Source organism: Medicago truncatula, chromosome 8 (assembly GCF_003473485.1).
Source record: "Medicago truncatula cultivar Jemalong A17 chromosome 8, MtrunA17r5.0-ANR, whole genome shotgun sequence".
NCBI classification, from domain to species: Eukaryota; Viridiplantae; Streptophyta; class Magnoliopsida; order Fabales; family Fabaceae; genus Medicago; species Medicago truncatula.
In genome coordinates this window covers 818,439-836,110 of record NC_053049.1, presented here as the reverse complement: position 1 = coordinate 836,110, position 17,672 = coordinate 818,439, and the positions used below count along the sequence as shown (strand labels likewise).

Sequence of the window (17,672 nt, the reverse complement as noted above, 5' to 3'; positions counted from 1 at the left end):
TTGTATCTCTATAGTTTTTGTCACTCTTATAAGAACAAAGTGCATTAATGTTTTCTATATATATGTGTGACATTCTTAAAATGACATCTCCTGAATTTTGATATTATCATATCATATATCCTAAGCTAAGTTAGCCCAATTGAGTTTGAAAGGGTGAGACATTATCAAACCTCTCTCTTAAGGTAGATTTTGTGTAATAATCCTCACAATTTTAGTGTGATCATACATATATTGAACCAAAATCTTGTATTACATAAATCAATGGTTCAAAATTGTTATGTTTTGTTATTTTCATCTATATATCAACAATACATTTTAATGTTTATAATTTTGATTCAGAGCTCAAAATTGGAAGGGAGTAGAAAATAAAGCAGCTGCAAGAAAGAGGAAGAGAAAGAAAATGGTGGAGGGGACCATGTCTCTTGATGCTGTTATAAAGGAAGCTGTTGATCTGGTATATATGTGACATAAATGAATAATACTCCCTTCATTCCTAATTATAAACCCCTTTAAAATAATAACATTTTTTTAACTAGCCCTTTCAAATAATATGTCTCTAAATATAAGTATTTTTTTCAAATATATATATATAATTTTTTTTTCTCTAAAGATACCCTTATTAATACAATTAACTTGGTTTAAAGTATAAAAAGTTAGAATTACACGCATCAACATAGAAGACAATTTAGTACTTATTACTTATAAACGAAATATACAAATTAATTATACTATCAACTTTTCTTAATATGCGTGAACATCGGTAGAAAAGTAGGGGGATTACAAAATACATTAATGTATGTCTCATTGTACCAAATGTCCTTACTATGGCATAGTATGTTTGTCTAGCATTAATTTACTTCTCCTTCATTTGGAAATGTAACATATCTTAATTTTTACATGCAAGTTTCCCACATGATTACTATGATGTTGATTAAACAGTAGGGAAATTGTCTAGAAACTAATTAGCCTTTGCTATAAAAAAAAAACTGAATTTCTTATTGCTATCTTTGAAAAATTAAACAATTTAATGAATCAACTTATGTGTCCCTCCTTTGTATTTCTTGAGTTCAAACTCAAAAAGGTGAAAAAAATGCAATGAAATAGAGCATTATTTGACAATTGATAAACTAGGAATTTGTTATTTGTATAGGAGAACATTCCTATTGATGAGGTTTTTGATAATCTCAAATGCACAAAAGAAGGTTTAACCTGTGAGGAAGTACAGGAGAGGCTAGAGTTGTTTGGATACAATAAACTTGAAGAAAAGAAGGTTAAAAGCTTTACTTCACTGCTTCTAGTTTCTTACCAATTTGTTGCTTATTTACTGATAGTTTGTGTTTTATTCTTTTCCTGTGCAGGAAAGTAAAATACTAAAGTTTTTAGGGTTTATGTGGAATCCTTTGTCATGGGTTATGGAAGCTGCTGCTATCATGGCCATTGCTATGGCACATGGAGGCCGTAACATGGATGGAACGGTAAATTTCTTCCTTTTTTTTTTTTTTTTTTTTCCAATGTTTTTCTCTAGCTCAATTTGTGTACAAACTTGTAATAACTGTATTTAGTTGTCATGTCAAACTCACGTCGGCGTCTAACACTCGTATGATATGTATCCGACAACTTAGACAAGTATCCCAAATTTCTTTCTTTGCTCTGATACACCTTATACACTCATTGGACACATCTCAAACATGTATGAATGAACGAATGAGTGTGAAAGACTATCATTTTGTTTCGAAATAGAACAAATTGCTCAATTTTGATTCACCCACACACGTGTGTGTGTGTCGTGTCAGGTGTTTATGTCGGAGTCCATGTTTCATATGTTACATACAAGAAAGATTTTGTGGCACTTGTAACAGTTCAAGTTATTGTCTTTGGTTTAAAGTGAAAATTCATGTTTCAACATCAAACAGTTAAATTTTTCTTTCTGAGAACTGGTTGGTCACAGACTACTATCCATCATGCAGTAAGTTTATGTAATAATAACTCATCGATTGTGCAGAAGAAACAAGGAGATTATCAAGATTTTGTTGGCATAATTATTTTGCTAATTATAAACTCTACCATAAGTTTCATAGAAGAAAATAATGCTGGTAATGCAGCAGCTGCCCTTATGGCAAGATTGGCTCCAAAAGCAAAGGTTCTTCTTCTCTTATAATGTCTATGTTATTTTGTCTTGTTCATAGTTCCTTTGACTTCTAAATCATATTTAATGTATAGGTACTTCGTGACGGAAAATGGAGCGAGGAAGATGCTTCAGTGTTGGTCCCTGGAGACATAGTCAGTATCAAACTAGGTGACATTATTCCTGCAGATGCACGTCTCCTCGAAGGCGACCCTTTGAAGATTGATCAGGTAAGAAATTCATAAAGTATTCGTAAATCCCTAATGCATGACTTAAGTGTCACAACAAATGATATTTAGTTGATGTTGGTATCAACATCTAGATTTTCTAGTAGTCTTCTAGTACTCCAAAATATAAAAATGTATTAAACATAGCTCTTTCTGTTATTGAAAATATGTTTTTGTTGTTTGTACTTTTAGTCTGCTCTTACTGGAGAGTCACTTCCTGTGACAAAACATCCTGGAGAAGGAATATATTCTGGTTCAACTTGCAAGCAAGGAGAAATTGAGGCCATAGTCATTGCAACTGGAGTTCACACATTTTTCGGGAAAGCAGCTCATCTTGTCGAAAACACAACACATGTTGGACATTTCCAGAAGGTTCATACGCATGATTTTTGTTACCTCCTTAATGTTGTGTGAATGAATGTTTTCTGTCGTGTAAAACCATCTCTTTGTGAAATATTATCATGACAATAATGCTCGTGAGTTATGACATGACATAATGATTACAGGTTCTAACATCTATTGGGAATTTCTGCATCTGTTCGATTGCTATTGGAATGGTTATTGAAATCATCGTGATATACGGCGTCCACGGGAAGGGATACAGAAACGGTATTGATAACCTCCTTGTTCTGCTAATTGGTGGAATCCCTATTGCAATGCCAACTGTTCTTTCAGTTACAATGGCCATTGGTTCACATAAGTTGTCTCAGCAGGTTCGCAGTGCTACAATTAGTACATCGATTATTCCAACATTTCAGTAGCTTTTTAATGATAAAAATTGATTATTGCATGTTGAACTTGAACATATCTCTTCTTGCAGGGTGCTATAACAAAGAGAATGACTGCTATTGAAGAAATGGCTGGAATGGATGTGTTATGTAGTGACAAAACAGGCACATTAACTCTTAACAAGCTTACAGTCGACAAGGATATGATTGAGGTTTTAATCTTAATCTTCCTAAACATAATATTGGACATCAAGATTACTTAGACATAAGTTTCATGTATTGTCAAACATATTATATTCTTCACTGAAACATTTTTTGAAACATGAGTAGTCAATTTCTTAAATAAACATCTCGCTCTTAAGAATTTTGACATATTAGTATATTACAGAAAATGACAAGCAAAGAGCAATGATAATAATTGACAAGCAACTTTTAATTTATCATAAATATTTCTCATATTAAAACTGTTAGTGCTACATAAATATATGTTTCCACATATCTATATATTTGTCTATATATGACATGTATGTTAACTTTGTTTCCCTAATAATCATCCATATTTGGCAGGTTTTTGCCAAAGGAGTTGACAAGGATTTGGTTGTACTAATGGCTGCAAGAGCATCAAGGTTGGAGAACCAAGATGCAATTGACTGTGCAATTGTTTCAATGTTGGCAGACCCAAAGGAGGTACAAATTCAAAGAACCTTTACAAGTTACATGATTGAAAATACTTCATTTTGCTACTACTTTTGCATTGAATTATACAATCTTCATCAATTTGGTAAATGATAGCTTAGTTAGTATATCCTAGATTGACTGACATACATAAAATTTTCTTTACTAATTATAAAATTCTTAAAAATTTGTTTCCAACTTTAAATAATCTTGTGTTGTTTAAGTTTGATTGGTCTACTAATAGTCCTTCTGTTTCGCAAGGCACGAACTGGAATTAAAGAAGTTCATTTCCTTCCATTCAATCCAACTGATAAAAGAACTGCACTTACATACATTGATGCTGCCGGTAATATGCACAGGGTTAGCAAAGGTGCACCAGAGCAGGTAGTACACAATCCATTCTCACTTTTTAAGAACCAAGCAAACCTCCCATAGTAACATGTTGTGTGATCATTATTTAAATTTTCTCATATGCTATGTAGATTCTCAATCTTGCACGTAATAAAGCAGAAATTGCACAAAAGGTTCATTCAATGATTGACAAGTTTGCAGAACGTGGACTTCGTTCTCTTGGGGTTGCTAGACAGGTTTATTTCCTTCTATGAATGCTTCCTAATCTGATAAGTTAACTTTTGTGTATATTTTCTATTTAGCACTAAATTTTTTTCTCCATATAGGAAGTACCTGAGGGAAGTAAGGATAGTCCAGGAGGACCATGGGAGTTTGTTGCCCTTCTCCCTCTTTTTGACCCTCCTCGCCATGATAGCGCAGAAACAATCAGAAGAGCTCTTGATCTTGGCGTTAGTGTCAAAATGATCACCGGTATGTATCCTATTATTTAATTGATTGAAGTTCATTTTGTGTATCGCAAATATGTTGGATAACATAACATGACATTTAGTAAAACTATTATATTGATGCAAAAAAAAAAACTTTCAGGTGATCAACTTGCAATAGGAAAGGAAACGGGAAGGCGTCTAGGAATGGGGACTAACATGTATCCTTCTTCATCACTGCTTGGTGATAATAAAGATCAATTAGGTGCTGTTTCCATTGATGATCTCATTGAGAATGCTGACGGTTTTGCTGGTGTCTTTCCTGGTAAGTCAAGCAAGCAGTTATTTGATCGAACAGGAGCTTTTAGTTGATGTCTTATCAAATTTCTGATAACAGTAATCTTTTTAACACAGAGCACAAGTATGAGATTGTGAAGAGGTTACAGGCTAGAAAGCACATTTGTGGCATGACTGGTGATGGAGTGAATGATGCACCTGCCTTAAAGATAGCTGACATAGGTATTGCAGTAGCAGATTCTACAGACGCTGCAAGAAGCGCTTCTGACATAGTGCTGACAGAACCTGGTTTGAGTGTCATCATAAGTGCAGTTTTAACCAGTCGAGCAATTTTCCAGAGGATGAAAAACTACACAGTAATCCCATGACTATAAATGCTGACATTTTTTATATTTCATAGTGACAACAACTCATTATTTCTTTTCTCTTTTAATTTGCAGATATATGCTGTATCTATCACTATTCGTATTGTGGTAAGCTATTTGTGCAAATATATAGATTGTATTACAGGATCATCAACCATTTTCTTATTTCCAGTTTGTTTATAATTTCAGTTGGGCTTCATGTTACTTAACAGCTTTTGGAGTTTTGACTTTCCACCCTTTATGGTTCTTATCATTGCCATTCTCAATGATGGTAATGTCTGCTACTTTCTAGTACACTAATCTCAAGTCATTATAATTTCATGGTCTATTTACTTTCTATTTTCTTTACGTGTTGGCTTTTTTAATTAATAGGTACCATTATGACAATATCCAAAGATAGGGTTAAGCCTTCACCACTTCCTGATAGTTGGAAGCTTAGTGAAATTTTTGCTACTGGGGTTATTCTTGGTACCTATCTGGCTATAATGACAGTCATCTTCTTCTGGATAGTTATGGAAACAAACTTCTTTCCTGTAAACATCTTCCTTCTATTCTTAAAGTCTGGTACTTTTGTTTTATTTTCCTTTTTCAATGCAATGAATGATATGAATCATGATAATCAAACTTGTTGGTACAGGACAATTTTGGTGTGCACCGCTTCCGCCCTGATCTAAAGGCTCCTGTCACTAGTGAAATGACAGAGAAGTTGGCTTCTGCTGTCTATCTTCAAGTCAGTACAATTAGTCAAGCCTTAATCTTTGTGACACGGTCTAGGGGTTGGTCTTATACAGAAAGACCTGGTCTTTTGCTTGTTTTTGCCTTTGCTATAGCTCAGCTGGTACCGTTTTTTCCTAACCTTCTTGCATTGTTTAAACTTGATTATAAAATCAAGTAGACTTTTCTATGTGGAAAAAGCCTCACTGTCTCATTTCACTGTATTCCCAGGTTGCAACTGTTATATCAGCACAAGCCACTTGGAAAATTGCTGGAATCAGAGGCATAGGTTGGGGCTGGGCAGGAGTCATTTGGTTGTTCAATATTGTAACTTATGTTTTTCTTGATCCTTTAAAGTTTGTTGTTGCTTATCAACAAAGCGGAAGGGCGTGGAATCTGGTGGTAAACCAAAGGGTGAGTGCCATGACTGGAACTTTCAATAGATTTGTGTAAGAAATAAATAAACTTAAAGATGATAAACTACGGTTGGACTAACTGTAAAACCTATTTACAAATTATACTGTCAGTGTATATGGCCTCCAAGAATCAAATAGAATTATAATGTATTAATATGACTAATTGTTTTTTGTTGCTGAAACTGAACAGACTGCATTCACCAACAAAAATGACTTTGGAAAAGAAGCTCGTGAGGCTGCATGGGCTGCTGAACAGAGAACCTTGCATGGTCTTCGCTCTGCTGAGATAAAAGGGTTTGCAGAGAAGCACAACCATAGAGAAATTAATACAATGGCAGACGAGGCTAAGAGACGAGCAGAGTTAGCAAGGTACTTGTTCATCTTCAAACAGTTTCATAATTTTATGTTAGCTATCCATGATTTTGCTTTTTTACTCCAACGATCATCATCATAATCTTCCTCATGATGCAGGTTGAGAGAGCTTCACACTCTGAAAGGAAGAGTGGAATCATTTGCCAAGCTACGGGGTTTGGACATTGATACCATGAATGGACACTACACTGTCTAAAGACCTTATTAATATTATCAATCAGCAGTCTGTCTTGTGACACTTATTTATATTTCTTTGTATTATGTATGTTACTTGTTTCATACTATAGGCTATACTTCAATAATGTATCGGTTGATTACATTTCTTTGTGCTTTTCGCACATAACATTGGCTATTGTTTTATATTTTTTTGTCTTCTTTTACTATTGTACCTATTTTGTGTTACAACTTACACAATATTATTATTTGCACAAATCACTCGTCGGAAATCCTGAATCTATATTTGTAAACTTATTTTGGGTGTTGCCCAAAAACTTGCAAGGAAAACTTAAATACAAGATATCAAATAATAAACAATACATGGGTGTCATTTTTCTTCTATTAGAGCTGTAAATATTTTACCAAAACTCCCGCTCCTTGACTTGAGATATGAGAATACTCTTCACATAGCTCTAGCTCAAAAAGTATTTGAATAGAGAAGATCTCTCAGGACATGACTTATCCAGTAAGGTCTTCAAATCTACATCTCTTATCTTCTCAAGGAGTTCATTTTCAAGAGGTTTGGGCACTTGCTGATGCACATAACACAGACGACCTGATTAAGTAATCTAGATAAGCAGTCTCAAAATGGAAACTTTAAGGAAAAAGAATTCACAGACCATTTTCAACCACAGTATGTAACTAACAGAATGTGTGGCTTGTGCTTGGAAATCCCCATAATCGTCATCAGCAAAAGTTGAGGCATGAAGGAGACATAATTCATTCTGCAGAAAGGTGCCAAGGTCACGATACATGCCAGTTCCCTCCTTGGAATGGTAGGATCCATCACTAGAATCAGTTAGAAAATTATTTATCCAGCACATGGAAAGAAAGCGACGATGAAGCCATAGAGCCTGTTTAAAACGAACAACATTAACCATCTAAAACAACTTACTGTAGTAGAAAAACATATTGTATTTGGGAAACTATAAATGTAATTGTGGCTTGGATATATAGACTTGGGATAAGACCATTAAAACTGAAATGAAGATAAAGCACTTGTACATGTATGAGTAGAATGATTTTCTAGGAAGTAGGGTAAATTTATAATCATGATAGTAGTACAAAATACCAAAGAGTTCCAATGGCAGTACATAGCAATCACTTAAAAAAGTTGAAAACAGATCAATAATCACCTCTTGAAACTTAAATCTATGTTTTTGGTCCCTCTATTTTCACAAGCGTAAAATAAAAAATATCCCCAAGTTTGAACTTTCATGTTGACTTCTATAGCATTTTCGTCTCAGCAACATTGATTTTATTTTCTTGCTGACTGTTAACAGCATAGCATTCAATTCCATACAATATTGCAGGTCTAATACTTGTGCTGTAAAATTTTCCTTTACCTTTAAACTTGAGTGGTACTCTTATCACAACACCTAAAGCATTCATTAATTTCATGCACCTTGCTTGGGGTCCTATGATTACGTCTCCCTTTATCTTGTTGTTTTGTATAATGGGTCTAAGATACTTAAAATGTGAGATTTTGGTAGGGTTATTATGGTATGCTCTCTAATTTTCATCTCTAAGATGTTTTTTATGGGTTTCTTTCTAAACTTACATTTGATATACTCTGTTATTTATGCTCTCGAGTCTCTGAACTCATCTGCAAAAAGCATCCACCATGGCACCATGCATTTGTTCAGAAAGCACATCTATAACCAAGTTTTTTTTAAGAAGCTAAATTAGCCCACCTAAATTGGCATCGGAGAGAATCGAACCTGAGACCTCGAGGAGGAGCACACTCCCAGGTCCCAAGCCAATACCACCAGGCCAACTCAAGTGGGTTCACATCTATAACCAAGTTAAAAGGGATAAAGTTAACTTTGGTGCACATCTAGAGTTATAGAGAAGTTTTCTGTATTTATGCTACCGGTAATTTAATTCTATATTTAAACATAGTGAATTTCATGAATTCAAAAACCCATAGATAATGAATGAAGATATTATTTGTAATGGCTCCTGCCGATCCATGTAACACTTTAGCTTACTAATGAAGGCAATCAAAGATAAATTAGTAACTAATGATAAACATCCAATGGCCACCTACCTCTCTTCCAACATAACGCTTTATCAATGTTTCATTCCAATCAAGTTCGTCCTGACAAATCATAACTGTCACATAGTTACAAGAAATAAAATTGTGTATACTGGTAATAGCTATACAAGGTGGCAAAAATCATCAATGCAGTACAGTAACATCAACATGTAGAGTTCTTATTTCCCTTTCAAAGTTCATGTGAAGGAGACACGTGATACAAGTGCAGTAAGTAGTGCATTGGATGTTTGATGTTTCATTGATAAAGAAAAACTCAAACCAATTCCACACATACTCCAACTATCAAGACTATAATTTGAAGTAGAAAGCAAGTAAGCAATAACAAAAGATTATGGAAATTCAAAACCACTATCGGTAATTCAGTATCATGGTGTGTTATATTATTTCCAGCCAAGCATATATTGACGGGTTCCCAATAAATGAGATTTGATTGTTTGTATCAGCTCATTAGTTTGGAAAATGAAATTTCTTTTAAAAAAAAAAGAAGTTCACAAGCGGAGTATGTAAACTACAACCATGAAAGGCTACTTATGAACTTAGTGCCCGACTTCACTCACTGTGCCGAATTTTCTAGCAACAGGCAGAGTATGTAAAGTACAAAAACTAAAAAGCATATAATAACAACAATCTGCAACACACACTACTTATTTGACAACCTGATAACAATCAAAAGGTCTGGGTTCAATCATAGGCTCTTCAGACAAGATTAGAAATTAAGAGTGCATCGGGTCATATACAATAAATGAGTAAGGCTATTATTACCTTCACTGCTTGGACAATATCAGCATTATGACCATAAGATGCAGTTTCTTCCGCATTACTTCGGTCCTCCATAATTTTCTCCTGATAACAATCAAAAGGTCTGGGTTCAATCATAGGCCCTTCAGACAAGACTAGAAATCAAGAGTGCATCGGATCATATACAATAAATGAAATAAATGATAAGGCTATTAGTACCTTCACTTCTTGGACAATATCATCATTATGACCATAAGATGCAGTTTCTTCCGCATTACTTCGGTCCTCCATAATTTTCTGCAGTAACCGCTGCAATATGATGGACACTATGACTGTCAAGATAGCTAAGTTTCAAGCACATCAAAGAGCATATTAAACTGTCTTCTTACTCAAAAGGTGTCTAAATCGTGAAAACTATAACCATCAGTATCAGTTTCAAACAATTAAATCAAAACTTACTCTGCGATAATGAAAGCAGCAATTATCAGAAACATGCAGTGCGGCCCAAATTCTGGATTTCTTCAACTCAAGTAGCACCTAAATAAGCACATCTTTAATTTAGAAGTCATATTTCATATGGAGTGAATAAGAATCGTATATTTAGTTATTTGACTGAACTCCATTATTATATATAATTTTATATAATTCATAATAAAAATATATGTATGAGTTTTTCAGTTAACTAGCCCCAGATTAGCTAGATTTTGCTGACCGAAAGTTATTGGTCAGGTACGGGTGAGTCCAGGTCAGTCCAGCACAATATTGTTGGCCCGAACAAAACACAATTTGACCTCAACAGAGATTTTGGACGAAACAAGTCATCCACGGGGGCTGAACTGTTCTTTCACATATTTAGGTGAAAGGGGACATGGAATGTGGATTACACCATTTTTAACTTTTCATTAAAAACCCACTTATCAATTATTGGAATGCTCATACTCATTCAATAGACCTTACCAAACAGGGAACGGGGGGAATATATATACATTATATTCCAACCAAAAATGGGCTACCGATGTGGTCAATATGCCAATTGGCTCCAACAACTAAGGTAAACCAACACTACACAAGACTAAATGCAACAATATATTTTCAAAAAGAAGAAATAACTATGTTACTACAGTACATAATCTTTAAGGAATTTAAGAGTACATGCACAACCTTTCGTGACTTATTGCTAGTGGGTTTCATTATTTTTCTATGCAACTTGATCCAGAATTGTGATACTTAACAAGTTACAACTTGCAAAAATAAAAATATCATAGAATCAATACCTGTTCTTTAGTCATGTATGAGATTAGCCAGCAACGGTGATTCCATGCACGATAATTCATCTTTGATCTCTGAAAATGAAAGGGGTAAAACGATGAATAATGGGTGTTTAACTCAAAATATGCTGGTTCGTTTGATATGTATTCCTAATCACTATGACAAAAAGGTGAATTATTACGTAAGTCAAGTCAAATTATCAGAAGATGTCTTGTTTTTTGGCCCTCTATCATTTTCCCTTCAGTCAGATAACGTATTGTAGAATATTTAATATTTTCAATGCAAAATGGATTGACACACCAAAGGTGTTAAAGAAAAAATGGAAAATTGATATACATGCCAAATTTACTATATACTAGTATCAATTATCCTTCGCCTGGGTAAGAAAACTAATCAACTAAATGAGCATTAGAAAACGTTTCCAATTAAATAGTATGCAATTTGAACTGAACTTACACCTCGGCTATTTTTTCCACCAGCTCAGATTCTTTCCCCAAAATCTCTTTGAAATTTGAACAGTTTGCAGAGATTGACTTGATCACCCATCGCCTAGATAAAATACTTTTATGCATTAGATGCCTATTAATGTCCCAAAACCTTAGGATCAATCAGTATTTAAAAAGATCGTCAATAGAAAAATCAGTTCTCAAAATTTGAACATATATAGTACTCCTCTGGAAAATATCAGTGTTCAAAACCTTAGGATCAATTAGTATTAAGAAAATGTGACAGTGGAAGAATGAGTGTTCAAAATTTGAACATATATAGTACTCCTCTGGAAAATATTTATCCTTTTGTGAGGGAAGCCATAAGCGGAAACTGCTACATATAATACCTATGACTCCAAGCTTGTTCACTTTTGGATGAGCATGAGAGCACAAGTTCTGACAGTAAAAGTTCATCTACAAACATTGAGACCTGCTTCTTCTTGGACACTAATAACTTTCTGCAATATGCACAAACAGAAAAAGGAGGTTTTTAACAAATATCAAATCTATAGCAATTTTCTCCATTTTCGTATGTTTTCTTGCCTTATAATTCTAGAATCTTATTTTAAATATACTTGTGATCTCGCAATAATAGAAAACATAATATAAAGTTAAATTAAGGTCAATTGCATGGATAATGTTTTTAAGCCAAATATGAAGTCATAAAATCACAAGACCTCCAAACAAATCACATTAATGATTTCTCAAAACCAATAAAGCAAAAAAAAAAAAAATCATGAAATAAGCTCAATTCAAGAAAATCAAAGATATTTTATTCTCTTCTGACTCCACAGGAAAAGACATAATCAATAGATTAACTATCGCTTTTACGAACTAATCCAGAATATCTAAATATAGTGAAATATACTTATTGAGGTACGTAAAGAGCTAGGAAAGAAAGGCATGAGATAACAATTGAACGAGCTTAGGAGGTTCAAGAGCATGTCAAATGATTGAAGAAGAAGTTTAATACATATATTTAAGAACAAAGGTGACATGACTATTCTAGTTATACAGGGTTAAACTCATGAGTCATGGTATGAAACTTTGAGAGAAAATGATTGACCATATATAGACAAGAAACCCAGGTCATAGGTTTTGTGCTAGGGAGGTTAACTACGGAAGGCATGTGCTTGCCACGACTAGCATAATTTTTTTGAGAGAAATACAAAAAAAATTCCAGATAACTATATAGATGCACCAATAATCAACTTTGGGTCTTTATCTTTTTAACTTGGTTCCTTATGAGCAACTGAAAACAAGTTCTTAAGAGTCTCCAACTTATGATGTTGACTACAAATGTCAATAACATCATATAGGAAATATAAAGAGATAAGAAGTTAACCTGCAATTCCAAGCAGTCATGAAATCACAACTTAGCAGTACAAGAGACCTGCTGTGTCTCAAAAGTATACTTTCAAGATGGTCATGGGATACTGAAGCAGGTAAACAACGTCCAACTTTGTCAGATTGATTGCCACACATCTTGTATTGTTTAAATGCCGTCATAAATGAATGTTTAGCAGCTTTATATAATAGTAGAAGAACGTCAGTTGAAATTCCCAATTTATGATCTCTGTTCCAGAAGTATCGTTTCTCTTGTTTGGAATATTCATTAGAACTTGCTATCCTGTCTGCTGATTGATGGATGGTTTCATCAGATAAATTACCCGAAATGCCAGATTCTTCATTTAACAAGGAAAATTGGGATGGATGAATAAACCCTAGCTCATCACTGGATCCAAAAGTATAAGGGAAAACATCTTCAGATGAAGCAACAAAATATTGGTGAATCAAACAATCAAGATTTATATAAACCATAACAGAGTATTATTCTGACAGTCAAGGTTATATCTTAACAGCATTACTGTGTTAGCCATAGCCCATAGACTTCTGTGTGAAATTCACAAATATTTACTATATAAAAATTGGCATATTTTTTATACAAACAAAAAATAAAATATTGTTAAACATCTATGACAAACATGTTAAAGCAAGAAAATAAGAGAGCGCAATATATTGATTAACACAAAAACAGGTTCAAGACATACACAAGCACAATGTGGCAGCAACACACAAACTAGAGAAAAAAATACAATGGCCAAGAACATAAACAAAAAAAGGCGCGAAAAAGATCCCTTCCAAATTTCGAGCAACTACTTTGGCTTTCTAATCATTTTGAATGACATTTAAAATGATGATCCCACACTTTTCATAAAAGTAGAATGTTAAGAGAATACCATGTATATTATTAGAGCTTTCACAAGTTTAGAGGTGTTCATAGACTTGATGAACAGTATGTTTTATCTCAAATTATCAAGCAGCAAGTAGTAAAATGAAAAACACAATTCTTTAGAAACAAGTCAAAAATCAAAGCCCATTTCTGCAATGTGTAGATAGGGATAATACTGTCATGAAAGTTTTTGCTATCTAACTGAAATAACCACCAAGAATCAAAATTAGACAAACCAATTAAAATGAAATAACAACTCCATTCTTCATTTTAATCATTTCATCTTGAACTATATATCAAAGGCAACTTACATTAGAGCATCAGATTCAAGGATATCCTCCAGCTGATGCAAGAGATCTGTTGCCTTTCCATACAAACTAGACTCTTCGCTCATATTTGTTGTTTTACTGATGATGCAAAAGCCACAAACTTCAAAGAACAAAACAAAGAATCAATTTCCGAAACAGAACATAAAAAAATGAAGTCAAATAAAAACAAGCACACAAGAAAAGAACCCATACTCCTACATAACAGATTCAAACCAGAACTTTAAGGAAACTTCATGTAGATTTCTCACAATCTCTTTCATTAATTAAACAAAACAAAATATACTCATGAGTAATGAAGTACATATTTCCATGTGGAAATGAGTCAACATTATATAAAATGAACAACTCTATAATATGTGCTTCTTACACGAGGGTATGGAGCACTACACTACACAACTTAAAATAAGCCAACTCCTTCGCACTAAGGCCCTGTTTGGATAAACAGTTTAATTAAGTGCTCAGATCCTAAGTGCTTGTGTATGAGCTTATTCTTTAAAAGAAAAAATATATTAATTACCAACTATATAAAGCATAAGGAATGGTAAGATTAGATGAATAGAGTCATTACATCATAAGCTATTTACATAATCACATTGTATATTTGCTTATACTTAATAACAGTAGTAGCCTAATTAGCACTTAATCTATAACCTATTTCTGTAACAAAAGATAAAATGAAATCAGAATTAAGAGCTTATAGACACGTCATAAACTGCTTCTTAAACTCTTCAAACAGTCTCCCAAGTGCTTATGCTAGCAGATAAACTCAAATAAGCCGATCGAAACGGACCCCATTATCTTTTCATTGCTTCCCTTCCCTAATCAAACAAGGTGCTATCAAGATTATCCTTAAGACCAAGTAACCCGAAAGCTCAAATCATCATCTAACCATAAACTACATAATAACTTCCAATAATAATATAATAATTAAAGTATATATTTTTCATACAATTCAGACACAAGTGAAAACTGGGAAATATAAAAAACCAAACTTTATCCTACAAAAGCAAGAGTTGGCATTTTATCAAACAGGTAATGGGCAATAGTAAAAACAAAAACTGGATGCTCTTATTAGCATTATGCATTGATCTGATCTATAAACATGTTATGAATCTTAGCAGAAAAATAACTGAAAATTAAAAAAAAGAATGATAATAATAATTACCCGAATATGATAAGCGATTGGTAACAGATTTTTGTAGTTTTATTTCAAGCAGCTTCCTCCTTCCAGATTGGTGTCAAGCTTCCCGTAACTTTTACTGTTACGCTATGCGCTTTATTCTTGCTTATGTCATCATTATTTTTTTTCTTCCTGGGCTTGAAAACGCATGGTTTATACAAAATGTATTTTATTTGTCAATATTCCAAAAAAATAGGTGTAACTTGAAAAAAGAAAAAAATATTATATAACTTCTTCTTCTTCTTTTTTTAATATATTATAACTTTTCAATTTTTTTGTGTTAAAAACTTCGATTTGATTATAATATTTATTTATTTAAAAAAAAATTATAATTTATATACAATATAAATGGTGTTTAATTTTGTAATTGTAAAAACCACTTTTACATAAATATATTCAAACATAAATGAATGAGACTGCTAACTTACACCCACCTAAAAACACTAAGGTGCAAGTTAATAAGTTACACCCACCTAAAATTACTAAGGTGCAAGTTAGCAACCTTAATATTACCAATTTACAAATTAAATCAACTAACTGATATCTTATTACATAAAACTAGGTTATTAGTAAATTTATCAACTTTTTTTGAATTATTGAAAACATTGCATAATTGAATTTGATAATACAAGAATATGTGGGACGCATTTGTGATCATGAAACCGATGTGAGATGCATGTAGGACCATGTGGCCCCCTCAATTTTTTTTTGTTTTGTTCTTTTTTATCAATAGTTGAAAACATACAATGTTTTTGGATGTCATCATAGCTGAGATATCAACTTTCAAAATAATGCGTGTCTCATCAATTTTCAATGAAATAATTTCTTCTCATAAGTGTGATAAAATTATTGATATAAGTTATTAAGTGTGCTAAAATTGACCATTGAAGGCACACTTTTAACAACAATCCAACATTAATTTTGTATCATCATAATGAACTTGTTAGCTATGTTTATAACATATAAAAAGAGGAATGATACTTATAGCATACAAATGAGTTCTTGTATCTATGATTCCTCTAAAAAAATCTAACATTAATTTTGCACCATGTATTCTTGTTGTGATGAGTTTAACATTAGAGAATTTTGCATCAAAAAGTTTAAATTTTAATTAATTACGTGTTGATATATTTTTACTTTTTTGTGTTATTATTCTTAGGTGCTATTGTTCTCTACTAAGGTATTTTATTTCATTCCAGTGTTTATGAAATATTTGATTTATTTTCATATGTTGCTTAAAAAAACATTTATCTAGTACTAAAAAGCGGAAAAAAATCAAAAGAATAGCTAATAAAATCATGGGTTAATAGGTCTTTACCCCCTGTAATATAGGTCATTTCCGGTTTTCCTCCTGTAAAATTTTTATTTTGATTTACCCCTTGTAAAAAAAATAAAAAATTATTTACCCCCTAATAGGCCAAACAAAAACGAAAATTTCTTGAAAAAAAAAATTGATTTTTGTTTGGCCTATTAGGGGGTAAATCAAAACAAAAATATTTTACAGGGGGTTGAATCAAAATAAAAATTTTACAGGAGGGAAAACCATAAATGGCCTATTTTACAAGGGGGTAAAGACATATTAACCCTAAAATCATTATAGTGAACAATTTTTGTCATGATATATTATGACAAGGGCCCTTCTCTCATATTATGTCTGAGGCTCATAAAATTCTAGGAACAGTCCTGAGTTAACTTACACTCGATATTTGGCACTGTGAGTGCCACTTTTAAAATCAATTCAATCACTTTTTAAGCTGATTCAACTGATTTTATAAGTGTCAACGTGAGTTACAAGAAAAATTTCAAACATAAGTTAACTGATGCTGAATTAAGATAATGAGTAATTTTGAAAGGAAGAAAAACAATGTTCTTATATTATGCACGAGTCACCTTGATGCTCCCTCGAACAAAAAAAAAAAAAAAGAACCAATGTTGATTGACAAATTCTATGGCATCCTTAAATGCAGGAATAATGCGATACCCAACACATGACATGACACGAAATGTTATACTCAGCATCAAGCAAGCACCAACATCAACGCTACCATTCCATTGTCATTTCACTACCAAGTTTTTATTGTTCTTTGTCGATCATAACAATATTCTCCCATGATTTCTGTCATATTTGTATCTTACAACTACCATAAACAACACATATGAACGTTGCAACTAAATATATTCAAGATTATAACATTAAATTGAATTGAGTCCACTAAATTAATGTTAAACAAATCCCTTTGTTCTTTATAATTTTTTTTACAAAAACTTATTGTCTATATATTCACAAGAAAGTATATATATATTTTACTGTCCTTTTTTACAATATCAATTCATATTTTCAAATGTATCAATTATTTATTTTATAAAATATTCCTAATTATCTCTACATGGTTTATAAGATGATTTTTCTACAACTTCAAAAGTTTACAAATTGCATTTTGATTAGAAAAAATAATCACCGAATA

The 17,672-nt window shown here is 32.7% G+C and overlaps 2 protein-coding genes across 4 annotated transcripts; one reads left to right on the top strand and one right to left on the bottom strand.

Moving 5' to 3' along the window:
• On the top strand, positions 1-7,075 carry LOC25500040 (plasma membrane ATPase 1). Of its 2 annotated transcripts, none has more exons than XM_024773392.2 (22): positions 1-153; positions 340-454; positions 1,151-1,270; positions 1,359-1,475; positions 2,003-2,140; positions 2,221-2,355; positions 2,545-2,724; positions 2,859-3,065; positions 3,173-3,292; positions 3,648-3,767; positions 4,017-4,139; positions 4,238-4,342; positions 4,433-4,577; positions 4,695-4,856; positions 4,946-5,184; positions 5,269-5,301; positions 5,383-5,464; positions 5,566-5,726; positions 5,831-6,031; positions 6,139-6,321; positions 6,514-6,692; positions 6,795-7,075. In XM_024773392.2, the coding sequence occupies exons 2-22, from the start codon at positions 401-403 to the stop codon at positions 6,889-6,891; spliced, it is 2,901 nt and encodes a 966-aa protein (XP_024629160.1). In that variant the 5' UTR covers positions 1-153; positions 340-400; the 3' UTR covers positions 6,892-7,075. The 2 variants fall into 2 exon arrangements, with proteins under 2 accessions (XP_024629160.1, XP_013443810.1); XM_013588356.3 differs by having other exon boundaries at positions 24-182; positions 6,795-7,055.
• LOC25500039 (uncharacterized) lies at positions 6,990-15,356 on the bottom strand. Of its 2 annotated transcripts, none has more exons than XM_024773394.2 (12): positions 15,193-15,356; positions 14,010-14,127; positions 12,811-13,200; positions 11,813-11,923; positions 11,436-11,526; positions 10,983-11,051; positions 10,168-10,245; positions 10,003-10,017; positions 9,733-9,807; positions 8,962-9,012; positions 7,532-7,765; positions 6,990-7,444 (listed from the first exon to the last, which is right to left on the bottom strand). In XM_024773394.2, exons 2-12 carry the CDS (start codon positions 14,090-14,092, stop codon positions 7,325-7,327), a joined length of 1,317 nt encoding a protein of 438 aa, XP_024629162.1. In that variant the 5' UTR covers positions 14,093-14,127; positions 15,193-15,356; the 3' UTR covers positions 6,990-7,324. The 2 variants fall into 2 exon arrangements, with proteins under 2 accessions (XP_024629162.1, XP_013443809.1); XM_013588355.3 differs by having other exon boundaries at positions 9,733-9,813; positions 9,928-10,017; positions 15,193-15,355.
• Between the last annotated feature and the right edge of the window lie 2,316 nt (positions 15,357-17,672).

Excerpts from the sequence above, each read along its gene's own strand:
- LOC25500039 (XM_013588355.3), bottom strand. The coding sequence starts at position 14,092 with ATGAGCGAAGAGTCTAGTTTGTATGGAAAGGCAACAGATCTCTTGCAT. Across the intron at positions 10,246-10,982 it reads CATACATGACTAAAGAACAG|GTGCTACTTGAGTTGAAGAA; the intron begins GTATTGATTCTA and ends GTGCTTATTTAG. Across the intron at positions 7,766-8,961 it reads AGCGTTATGTTGGAAGAGAG|GCTCTATGGCTTCATCGTCG; the intron begins GTAGGTGGCCAT and ends CGTTTTAAACAG.
- LOC25500040 (XM_024773392.2), top strand. The coding sequence starts at position 401 with ATGGTGGAGGGGACCATGTCTCTTGATGCTGTTATAAAGGAAGCTGTT. Across the intron at positions 1,476-2,002 it reads GCCGTAACATGGATGGAACG|AAGAAACAAGGAGATTATCA; the intron begins GTAAATTTCTTC and ends TCGATTGTGCAG. Across the intron at positions 6,032-6,138 it reads CCTTTGCTATAGCTCAGCTG|GTTGCAACTGTTATATCAGC; the intron begins GTACCGTTTTTT and ends CTGTATTCCCAG.